Source organism: Polyodon spathula, chromosome 55 (assembly GCF_017654505.1).
Source record: "Polyodon spathula isolate WHYD16114869_AA chromosome 55, ASM1765450v1, whole genome shotgun sequence".
Classification (NCBI taxonomy): domain Eukaryota; kingdom Metazoa; phylum Chordata; class Actinopteri; order Acipenseriformes; family Polyodontidae; genus Polyodon; species Polyodon spathula.
In genome coordinates, this window is record NC_054588.1 from 615,733 (window position 1) to 627,895 (window position 12,163).

Here is a 12,163-nt window from a genome sequence, read left to right on the forward strand (position 1 = left end):
AAAGAAACACATGTTTTAGCACACGTGTAATTTCCATCTTAAAACTGGAAGGTGAAATTGACCCCACCCCTCCTGTCATTAACCAATCAGCTGCTTCCCCTCCTGATTGAACCAGTGACCCAGAAGACCCTGCTGTTGTGACCTAGGAAGTGCAAATAGATAAGGCATTGAAATTGAGCTTTCTTTAACATTAAAGCAGTGCGAGACATCATGTTTTAAACCCGTTTTCAGTAGCATGTGCTTCTTTCAGAACTGCACGTTCTAATTTGTTGCTGCAGTCGCTGAGGTGCATGTGTAAGGCAGCTCTTACGTGTCTCAGTCTCACAGTGAACTCGGGGTCCTCTGGGATCAGTCTGGTGAAGCTGTGAGGGGAGGGGGAGGAGGAGCGGGGCTCGTCCAGACAAGGGCTCCCCAGCTCGGGGGTCACTCTGCGGCTGGCCAGCCAGCGTCCAGTCAGCACGGCCGAGCACAGCATGTCCAAGCGGTTTATCAGCACACGGTCCTGAGAACGCACACACACACACACAGAGAGAGCAAGGGGTTAATGTCATTACACAACACCCAGGGGTGCTGCAATACTAAAGAAACTAAAACAGAAGTCATTCACAATGTCTTCAGATCTGAAACAGTTCAGCGCTATAAAAGATGCAGGGATGGACACAAGACTCCTATTGCACAGTAGTTTCATCCATTCCAGGTATTAGTACGAGCTTGATTAGCCACACTGTAGAAGCAAGACTCAGGTGTCAAATAAAACTTCTAACAAAACCAGGAATGGATCACACAGCTATGCAATGGCAGTCTTATTCCCATCCCTGAAAACAATGTAAAAGTGAGCAAGCCCGTCAGTAACATCCATCCCTCTCGCCACGGCTGTGCATTCAAAACAAGTGCTAGCAGTACGATTTACACTCTGTGCGAGTCTCAGCAAGTCACTTAACCTGAAATTGAGGTCCTATTGTAAGCGACTCAGCAGTAGCAGTGATGCATCGTTCACTGCTGTCTATAGGATAAAACTGTCTTTCTATTTAGCACTGGACGGAGTGGCCTTGAGGGCTCCACCCCATAGCCCCAGTTGTTATTCCTCCTGTCCTGCAGGGGAAGCTGCACCCTCCATCTCACCTTGGGCCACTCGCTGGCTCTCTGCTTGTCCTGCAGCATCTCCAGCACCGTGTGCTCTGGCCCGGCCTCGCTGGCAAAGCCGTCCTGGGAAGGGACACTGCCATCCTCGTCAGGGTCAAAGAGCTTGGGCTCCCCTAAAAGGAGGGGAGGGAAACGGCAGAGTTACATCAATACACAAGACAGAGGATAGATCTGATTTTTGCTCGTTGCTGCTAGGCAAAATTACCATCTTACAGGCCCTTGTACTTTATTTTACCAAAACAAAATCATTAGTTGGTATTACAACTTAAATATGAATTCAGAAATGAATGACAGTACCAATGGAAAAAAAAACACACTTCACTTACTCCCCATCTTCCCTTCCTTCTCTGTATCACTTTCATCAGACGACCCAGAATTATTGGAAGACGTCGAGGATGAACAGTCTTCCTTATCAGAGTCTGTATCCGAATCGGAATCGTCTCTCCTCTTCCCATCCCTTTCCTTCTGGAACAGGGAACGCGGGGGCAGAAGCAGGGGGGTGGAATTCCCAGACATCCCGGAAAACACCGCCCTACTGCTGTCAGGAAAACTGCCCTCACTTCCACTACACAACACCTCCTGAGCTAGGCCGTCCCCTTTAGAATCCTTCTCACATTCCAAGCCCCACCCACTGCTGGGAGTGTCCTGGAATGGGGAGGCGGGGTTGGAACTCTGCTGCAGCTGCTGCTGCTGAGGGGTGGAGCTCCTGGACTGGAGCTGGTGCTGCTGCAGGTATGCCAGCCGTGCCTGGTGGAAGCTGTACTCTGGGTCAGGGAGGATGGTTTGGTCGGTCCTGCTCACTCCGTGTTTGGCCGCCCCCAGCAGGAGCTCCCTGTCGTGCTGAGGGCTCTGCCACCAGTCTGGGAGCTCGGGACTGGGCTGTGCGAGAGAGGCTAGGAGCTGGTCCAGGGCAGGGTGGGGAAGCAGCTGTTCACGGATCTTGCGCAGCAGGTCTATTCTGTAAAGGGTGCGCGAGGCTCGCTCCTCTGTGATCAGGGCAATGGACAGGGTCCCAGGGGTCGGGGGGGGGGCCCCCACCCCCCACCTTGCTGTCAGAAACATTCATTATTATGATGTAGATGAACAGCATGTACAGAAGTGTGTAGGATAGGAAATGGCAATCAATAATGAAGTAGTTTTGGGAAGCAGATGAGGTGTTTAGTCTGATTATAGTTTAATTCTGTTTTAGACAAATGCTGTAAAGTCACATCATAGCCAAAATGCAATCCAAACTCCTCCTGCAGATATTTTATGTATCGCTTTCTGAAACTGTTAGTTACAACAATGCTTTTTAGGCATACGAAAGAGAAAGAAACTGATTTTTCTTGTTAGGTTGGGGCTAGGTGTTTCTGCAGCCTCTCTCTTATCCTGTCCCAGGGGATGGGAGGTCAGGTCAGTTTTATTATCAGTTTGACATCATAAAAGCAGCTGCTTTTATCCAAAGCGACGTACAGAGACTAGGGGGCGAACTCTGCATCACAAGTGCTGCTGTAGTCACTTACAATAGGACCTCAGTTGTTGTTTTACATCTCTCCCAAAGGACAGACATGTAGGTTAAGTGACTTGCTCAGGGTCACACACAACCTCCTGGTAGCAAGCCCTTTTATCTCTGCGTTGATCCTGCTCTGGTCTCTCTTACCCTGTCCCGGAGGCTGAGGCAGCTTGCAGACGCGCCGACACATGGCCAGGAAGCCGTGGTAGTAGCGCACCAGGCTGTCGTCCGTCTTCTTGTCCAGCCTAGCGAAGGAGCGGAAGCGGCGCCAGTCGAACTGCCCGTGCGCTGGAGAGAACTCCACTCCGAAGGTGGAGACCACACGGTAGAAATCACACTCCTCCCGCCGGGTCCACCTGAGGGAGGGACACCCGTCGGTCACATAGGCGAACATGCGGCTTGCCAGCTGAAAGGACTACAGCTCCCATGCTCCCTCTTCGAGGCATGCTGGGAGTTGTAGTTTCTCTCACCTCTGCTGTCTCTCCCTGCGTGCGATCTCTTTCAGTTTGTAAGCTGCCTCGCACCTGCGGCGCCGGCGGTCTCCTTTCTCCGCGGCCTCCATCTTGAGCTGCTCGCGCCGGTAACTGCGCTGGTACGCTGTGATCAAGCGCCGGAGCCGAGCCGTCAGCGCGGAGCCAGCTGGCCAATACACTGCACCCGTCTGGGCCATGTGACCTGGGGGGGGGGTTATAGGAATTCAGAAATACTAAAAACTTTACAGCAAACATCGTGGAATTAAAAAGGCACAGAGTTAGACTTCTAGTGGAAACTTCAATCTATTTAAAAAAATTAAAAAATAAAACATTTGACCAGCATATTAAACCATAGTTTTGCCAAAATACTTAATTTTTTTTTTTTTTTTTTTTTTTTAAATCAGTGAGCTACACTAACCTTCATCCCCGTCCACCACAGAGATCTCCTCATCCAGCATCATGGAGTCTCCCTGCAGATTACAGTACAGTCACTGGGAGTGCCACATTCCTTTCCATTCCTTCTTAAATTTACTGTCCTCAATTATTTTACTCCCAAACCTTTCCGATCCCTAAAGGCTAGAAATAACCCCCTCAGAACTGCCAGTCCAGTCCTCGTTTAACGTTTGTATGACCCCTATCAAAACTCCCCCACCCAAACATAAGACACCGACACCATTCAAACTCAGGGTTTTCTTTGGCAACATTACTGTCCGAGCTGATCTACAGGAGCTGCTGTCTCACCTCTTCATCCTGTTCCTTTGACATGCCCTGAATGGGTTTGTACTCTGGGTCCTCTGTGTACTTGTCAAAATCACCACTGAAAGAAAGCATCATAAGACATTATCATTTATATTCAGTTTAAAACTGCAGCTCCCAACCTCCCTCACTGGTACTCCCAGTGCAGAGGCATGCTGGGAGCTGTAGTTCTCTAGCAGTGTAGGCATGTGTGTACTGCAGTCAAACCTATCTTTACAGCCTCCTATAGGATGAACAGCTCCCATCACTAGCACTGCTGATGCATGCTGGGAGCTGTAGTTTTTTCTTCCCGTTCATATACTGCATTCAAACCTGTCAACCAAATGGATTTTAAAAATGTTTCTCACCCCTCTCCCAGGTCCCCGAAATTGTCTCCCCCCCTCTGCTCTGTCTCGATGGCTTTTTCGTCGGGACGGCCTACTCTCTCCAAGAAGCACAGGGAGGGGTCAGCGCGCATGGTGTTGTACTTCTCGTAGCCTGCAGGGGAAAATGTTTGTCACGGAATGGATTACGTTTCTAACGTAATCCGAGGTCTGGGATTCAGGGAGCAGCTCAGTATTGCAAGTGCTCCGACTCAGGGAGCAGGTAACCAGCGCATCTCTTACCATGTTTGAATACCCCGATGAGGAGGGACTTGTCTGCCTCTGCGTCCCACCAGCGAGCCGGCAGCTCCAACTGATCCACCTCTGGGAACCAAATACCGATCTGCCTGAGAGACAGAGACAGAGCTAATCGATATAGCACACAGGACAGAGGACTCGCAGCACAGAGAGACCGTTCAATACAGCACACAGAGCTCAGAGCGCGAGCGAGCATGCAAGAGAACAAGCGCAAGTAAGCAAGAGTAAGCGATCAAGTATGCAAGACAGCGAGCGAGCGAGCAAGCTTTCAATACAGCATGCAGATTTACAGACTGATTGATCAGATATATGCAAAAATGTGTGACCGACCCCCCCTCCCCAATCTCTCTAAAGGATGCTGGGTAACGTTAATAATGTTATACAGGGTTGTATTTATTCTATTTACCTGGCGTCGGCTCCTCCCAGAACCCTCTCTGCCTGGTCCCCGATCACTTCCTGTTTCAGGTAGTACAGCATTCGCACCCGGAGCAGCACTCTGAAACAGACACAACACTGAAGGAACTGGCCTGGAAAAATCACCAAGATATTCATGGGGTTTTCATGTTCCAACATGCTTTCAAACCTGAAATCACTATTCATTCCAGCTGGAAGGGGGAGGGGGGTGGGTTAGCTTCAGTTTAACTTGTCAGGGAGCTTCTGTAGCTAATCAAGACAGCATGAGAAGCCGTCCATTCGAATGCTATGACATCATAATGTCTCTAATGTGGATGCTCAGTACTGAAAGAAACACATGCTAAAAAACATTTCAATTTTTTAAAAAAGCATCGTGGTTTAACCTGTAAAATCAGTAAGCGTCACAGCATACACAACTAGAAAGAAAAATGTTGGTTTTATGTAACATTTGGTGGGGTTTCTACAGGACAGCAAACAAAACCTGTAGGCTTTACATATCTTTAAAATATAAAGTCTGAAGTTCAAAAGACTGTGTGTGCATCTGTTGCTTCTGCTGTGGTAGTTTGCAGTTATCTTAAGTTTTGGTTTGTTTGATTACATATTATTCTGATACAGCATGTTGTACATTTCATGCTTTTCCTGAGCGCCGCTCATTTCGAAGTACATTTTTTGATGCAGAAAATGATTACAACAGGAGTTGGGAATCTCGTTTCCATGGTAAACGTCTCATTGCATTTCACTGACAATTTCGTAGCAAGCATGGTATTCATGCTGTGTTACACAGTCGTGTTCAAGCAGTGGAATGGCCTTAAACACAACTTAAAAAATGCAGCTGCAGGTTGACAAAAAAAAAACAGGCAGTTGTATGCTTAAATCAATTCATAGCACTGAAAAAATTAAGTGTGAACAACTACATTGCAAAGGTAACCAATCAGCTGCTTCCCCTCCTGACTGACATGCTTTCAACCAGTGACCCAGAAGACAGTGCAAGTGGAAGAATATGCGTGTGTTTCTTTCAGAAGAGCACTGAGCGAGCTGTGCAGCTGATGGAACATGTAGGCTTGGTGGTCCAGTGATTAATACTAGAATGACCAAGGCGGTCATTTTGACAGTTTTTGGAATTTAAATTTAGAATTGCAGTGAGCGTGCAAGATACAGAGCTGTGCTTTCCCGACTTTTCCTAACATATGTACCAATTACCCTGACAAAAAGAATCGCATAGCTGCAAAAATTAGGGAGATAAGACTGGCAAGCCTATTCCCACCAGAAGCAGTCAAATTGACAGATAAATATAAAACACTCTAACAATTATTCGTGACTAGCAGCTGCATCGAGTCTATCAGTCTGCATTCCTCAAGTGAGCTGTGTGCTGACATTGCTATTGTTTCAATGCCCTCTGATAGTCCATCAATCAGCCTTGACAGCTCACAATGCCAAACTGTCTGTCTGAACTGGTCACTAGAAGTCACATGTTTTTTCTAAGCAATTCAGTCTTACCCTAATACACATTGCAAATGGATCAAATGGGTCTCTGAAGAGACGCAGGACAGCAAAGGACAGTAATTACTGTGAATTACCAAACACGATTCTGATGGAGCAGAGATGGACAATGCGCTAAGTGCAGATGCTGAAAAGTTGGATCTGTATGATTTGAGCAACACTCAGACTACAATGTTTCGGTTGTGTAGATGCTTTATATGACGTTCCTGAATAAAACTACGGCTTCTAAATTGCTTGTCCTTTAATTATACTAATTTATGTTGTTTTTAATACGCTGGTCAAATTGACCGGTCATGGTTGTTCTAGGAATGCCTGTAAACGTGGTGGTTCTAATGTTAAAGAAAAGGGTTTGTTACCAGAAGATTCCGGTTTAAATCCCGGCTCAGACTCGCTGTGCGTGACCCTGAGCAAGTCTTAACCTCCTTGTGCTCCGTCTTTCGGTTGAGACAGAAAACAAAACTAGGTCCTATTGGAAGTGACTCTGCAGCAACAGTTGTGATGCATGCTACAGTTCTGCTGAAGGGGAATCTCCCCTAGCAGGGTTTGTGGTCATGTCTTCTATGCATACATACAATGTGCCTACTCTGCTAAATGACTAATTAATAATAATAATAATAATAAAAGTAATGAGCAGCAGTCCTGCTGCCCTCTAGTGGCGGCTCCTTACTTGTTGCACTGGTGCTTCAGGTGCTTCTTGTAGCTGTCATCCATGAACAGAGAGTCCGGGTTGTACTGGCGGATCCACTCCGCTTTGTGAACGTCGAAGGTGCTCTGGGCTTTCACCTTCTTCCCTTTCCTGCCACGGGGGACCGGGATCGACAGGCCTAAGAGGAAGCGAGGGGCAAAGTTTCATTAAAAGATGAACCGTACCGTCAATAGCGGCTGTGTCCTGAACAAGCCAAGCCATACCCACACACCACGCTACCATCCTAGCCACGAAACCAGGGTGTTCATTTCGGTCTCATCTCGTTCCAGTATCTAACTAGGGCACTGAAGACCACACAGAAACTATACAACACAAGAACTACAGATTACCTCTCTCCTTTATTACCACTGCCCACTGTGTGTCAATGTCTGCGTATCTCCTCTCTCTCTCCGTGTGTCGGCCTCAGTGCGTCTCTCCCTCCGTGTCGGTCTCAATGCGTCTCTCCTCTCTCTCTCTGTGTAGGTCTCTGTGTTTCTCCCTTCTCTATTTGTATCAGTCTCAGTGTGTGTCAAGTGTGTGTGTCCTGTCCTCTCTCCAGAGTGGTTCTGCAGCTCCTTGGCCTGCCTGCTCAGAGGGGGTGTGTGCCTTTCCTCACTCCTCTCAGAGTGGTTCTACAGCTCCTTGGACTGTCCGCTTTGAGGATGGGTGTGTGTCTCCTCTGAGTGGTTCAGCAGCTCCTTAGCCTGACCACTCTTGGTGTGTGTGTGTGTGCGTGCGTGCGTGTGTGTGTGTGTGGGGGGGGGGGGGGTGTCTCTCCTCTCACCTGAGTGGTTCTGCAGCTCCTTGGCCTGCCCGCTCTCGGAGGGGGTGATCAGGTCCCAGATGAAGCCCTTGATGTTCTCGTCTCCTCGGTAGTGCAGCAGGCAGTACACCAGCACAGTCCTGCAGATTGTCTCCACATCCCGCTCGCTCAGCCTCCGCTTGAACCGGCCGTGAGACAGGATGTCCTGCCAGCGGCCCCAGCTAAACAAACAGACACCCAATATATACATCAACAATAACCAGAGCTACACAAGAGACAGAGAGACTACTTGGAGCGGATACCACTTATTCAGCGCTTGTCAGGCATGTCCGGTCTAATTTATTTTCACACGAGCAGATTATTTTATTATGCGCCGTTTAAAATATCCCCCCCCCCCCCCAAGAGTAAAACAGGTTTAAAAGGCACTGAAATCGCAAAAGGACACTCAGTACTGCTCCCAGCTAAGACCCGTCCCTTGTTCGCTGTATTTTTTACAGACATGCACACTGATTAAATCCTATCCTGACCATTTATCACCAAACTCCTGAAAAATGCAATCCAACTCATTTTATTACTATAACCTCTCAAAAAGCTCTGCAAATGTCTGTGATATTCTGAGCGCTGGATGCAGAAGCAGCCGCCTCATTTGTTTGTGTCCGTGTTATCTATGCAACGCATGGGGTTATCAGAAACGCCCCTTTTTTTTGGCATCATTCAGCTCCTATCGGTCTCACTCAGCCATTAAAAGGTTTTCTCCGATTTCCAACATAGGACCGCAAAGGGTTAACAAAAGCTCTTTTTGAAAACCTTCAAACGCTGTGCATAGAATTGCCATGTATAATAAGATACATGCATTGAGATTATACAGTAAATATGGACTGGGAAACTATGGTCCCCCCCCCCCCACAGAAGAACTAGTTACCAACAGAGGACTATAAAGCCCAAAGCTGCAGGCTGAGCGCATTGCCCCCTGGAGGTAACAACCGTTCTTTCCCAAGGGCCTTCAGTTTCCCCACTATGAGCCCAGGTCTGCAGTGCATATTTATTTTATGAAAGTCATGTTTCTGAAGTCCATAGCACAGAGATATTAAAGTTTGTGGCACAGAACTGTCAGTCTGACTTTCTCACTGCAGCGCAGAAGTCAGCTAAGTTTGTGAACATCGTATTTACATCGTTGAGTTTTAGAGTGTCAGGAAACACAAAGCAATTTTTATGACCATTTCAGTGTTAAGCAGCATCTTTGTTTTGTGGAATATTTTGTAATTTTCTATATATATATTAGACACACACTGTAAACAGCGTCATGGGGCAATAGTCAGATCTATTTTTGGTCATGTGACGAAGTTTTAACCACATGCTACAATTTCTAAGGAATTATTCATAAAACTTTACTAAAAAGCAAGAGACATTTTTTCATTACCATTTTGCTGTTTATCATCACAAAAAGAAATAAAACAGGAGCGCTTTAGTCCGGAAAGGGCTGTCTGTGACCCCCCCGTGTCACCCCATCTTACCCGTACACCAGCAGGTGCTTCTCCACCCGGAAGCAATCCGTCCGGCCGTACCCGTGGTGGCGCTCGTGCCTGCGGGAGCGTGGCCGCTCCTCCTCGCTGTCCAGGTCTGAGAACTCCACGGGGTCATCGTCCTTCAGAGTGCTGAACTGACGAGTCTGCTTCCGGACACGCGGCGTGTCAATCACCAAGGTGTTCTGCACAGAGAGGACACACACCAGGGAGTTAACGGCACAGCAAGGACAGGGACACACACAGCTTTCACTGCACAGCGGGACCAGGACCAGGGACACAAACAGCTTTCACTGCACAGCGGGACCAGGACCAGGGACACACACAGCTTTCACTGCACAGCGGGACCAGGACCAGGGACACACACAGCTTTCACTGCACAGCGGGACCAGGACCAGGGACACACACAGCTTTCACTGCACAGCGGGACCAGGACCAGGGACACACACAGCTTTCACTGCACAGCGGGACCAGGACCAGGGACACAAACAGCTTTCACTGCACAGCGGGACCAGGACCAGGGACACACACAGCTTTCACTGCACAGCGGGACCAGGACCAGGGACACACACAGCTTTCACTGCACAGCGGGACCAGGACCAGGGACACACACAGCTTTCACTGCACAGCGGGACCAGGACCAGGGACACACACAGCTTTCACTGCACAGCGGGACCAGGACCAGGGACACACACAGCTTTCACTGCACAGCGGGACCAGGACCAGGGACACACACAGCTTTCACTGCACAGCAGGACCAGGACCAGGGACACACACAGCTTTCACTGCACAGCAGGACCAGGAACACACACAGCTTTCACTGCACAGCGGGACCAGGACCAGGGACACACACAGCTTTCACTGCACAGCGGGACCAGGGCCAGGGACACACACAGCTTTCACTGCACAGCAGGGACACACACACACTCTGCCCAACACACATTGGAGCTAGCCCCAGTGGGTGTAGGTAACCAGCTCAGGTGTGTGTTAAACAACCTCTGTGAAACCAGGAATGGATCAAACTGTGTGCAATGGGAGTCGTATTGCTGTTCCATGCAGCAAGGAACACAGGGCGGCAATCACCCACAACTATAAACACACTCCATACAGTGACGCTTCTGCAGAGGGGATGCAGTGCAGGCGGTGGTATGCATGCAGGTCACACTGCACACATTTCAGAACCGCTGATCCCACTGTCATGAGATCTGGTATTAACATTTAGCTTAAATGATGCATGAATTGGGATTTACAAACTGTACTTGTATTACACCATGTTTAAAAAAGAGCTACTTAAAGCACTGTCACATGGGTAGTTATGTATTACTTCAATTTTGGTATCGTGTACAGTAAGCATTTCATTTTAGCCAGCGGCATGTTGATGTAACGCATAATAGTGGAATCGTTTAAATCGTTAGGTAAACTGTGTAATCTATTATTAAAATACTATCCATAGACTGTATATAAAACAAATCAACAGCATTTAGGTTGAGTCATTGAATATCAGATCTGTCAAACATTTTTGCTTGTATCCGGAGAAGCGCGACTCCAATTGCCATGGTATCAGTACTAACATTTAGTATAATCAGGGAGAAATGCTTGAAATGCCGTTTCTTATTCTTTGAGTATTCTGTACGTGCTGCTGACACACATCACTGCGATGCTTGTTTATCCAAACTGTACCGTATCTCAGTATAGCAGGATAACAGAAGCCCAATGAAAGTCCGTCTCGCAAGAAGGGGTATACTGAAAATCGTAAGGAATTTACATGTTTCGCAGGTAGGTTATGGAATAAAATTAGGATTTTGCAGACCTGTTTAAACATTAAATAAACCGAAGTAGATAATATTTCAGAGCACTATAAAAAGCCCACAAATAGTGGTACTTGCTTCCTTACTAAAACAGAGTGCTATCATTTGTTAAAGGCACGCATGCTATTGCTGCAGACATTCTCTGACTCTGTGGTGTGAAGACTCATACATTGTACCAAATCGAAAGAAAGAAATGTGCCTATTCAGGTATAAAATCCTAACTGCGCTTAAAAAGTAAGCAGCAGGTTGTTTGAAGCGAGGAGGCTGTGCTGGATCGTACCAGCAGTGCTGATTTAACTTGAATACAAGCAACAGGAACACATTGTCCTCGCTGACGTTCAAGGTTGTTTTCTGAAAGCGGTTTTGTTTTACTTTGTTTAGCAGCCTCTGTAGTAGCCTTTTGTTTAATGTGAGATTCTGAAGCTTTTCTCCAAAGTTGCATTGCAAGACGTGCAAAACAATTCACCTCCATCTGCATGTAAAGTTTCTTTGGGGAAATTTGTTGACACGATCCTCCTTTTTTTTGCTTTGCCATTCGTTTTAGGTATTTTACCTCCAATGCTGGAAGCCAGACTTTAGCAACCTAAATCAAAATAACAATGCAGCGCTGACTTTCCCACCTCCTGCTGTACAGCACAGGACACAGAAAAGCCAGTACAGACGCACCGATAGGCAGATTAAAACATCACTGTCATGTGATCAGTAACCAAGAATGTTAACCGCTTGGAGGTTCTTTTATTTGGTTGTTTCTTTTTAAAAATGGTATTTGTCTAAGGACTTTTTTTTTTTGTTGTCTGTTGCCTAAGTGCAATGCACACAGGATGGCGAAGGAATTCAAAAAAACAAAAAAAAAAAAAAAAAAAAAAAAAAAAAAGCCTGTATCTAGAGAATTAAAATACATAGTTTGTGTTGCTTGTGCCGTGCAGTAGTTAAATTCGGTTTCTTTTTTTCTCTCAGTACCAGTCCGGTATGCACTGGTCCGTAAA

The 12,163-nt window shown here is 47.2% G+C and overlaps 1 protein-coding gene across 1 annotated transcript in view; it reads right to left on the reverse strand.

Annotated features, from left to right (window-relative positions):
* chd8 (chromodomain helicase DNA binding protein 8) overlaps positions 1-12,163 on the reverse strand; it is a 49,276-nt gene that overhangs the window by 7,668 nt on the left and 29,445 nt on the right. Inside the window, exons 22-34 of the mRNA XM_041239634.1 lie at positions 9,361-9,554; positions 7,868-8,067; positions 7,066-7,222; positions 4,891-4,980; positions 4,470-4,573; positions 4,212-4,341; positions 3,850-3,925; positions 3,527-3,578; positions 3,106-3,310; positions 2,762-2,991; positions 1,470-2,147; positions 1,123-1,256; positions 311-502 (exon numbers count right to left, since the gene is read on the reverse strand). Of these exons, the coding sequence (XP_041095568.1) occupies positions 311-502; positions 1,123-1,256; positions 1,470-2,147; positions 2,762-2,991; positions 3,106-3,310; positions 3,527-3,578; positions 3,850-3,925; positions 4,212-4,341; positions 4,470-4,573; positions 4,891-4,980; positions 7,066-7,222; positions 7,868-8,067; positions 9,361-9,554 (2,442 nt within the window). The remainder of the gene's footprint in view (positions 1-310; positions 503-1,122; positions 1,257-1,469; positions 2,148-2,761; positions 2,992-3,105; positions 3,311-3,526; positions 3,579-3,849; positions 3,926-4,211; positions 4,342-4,469; positions 4,574-4,890; positions 4,981-7,065; positions 7,223-7,867; positions 8,068-9,360; positions 9,555-12,163) is intronic.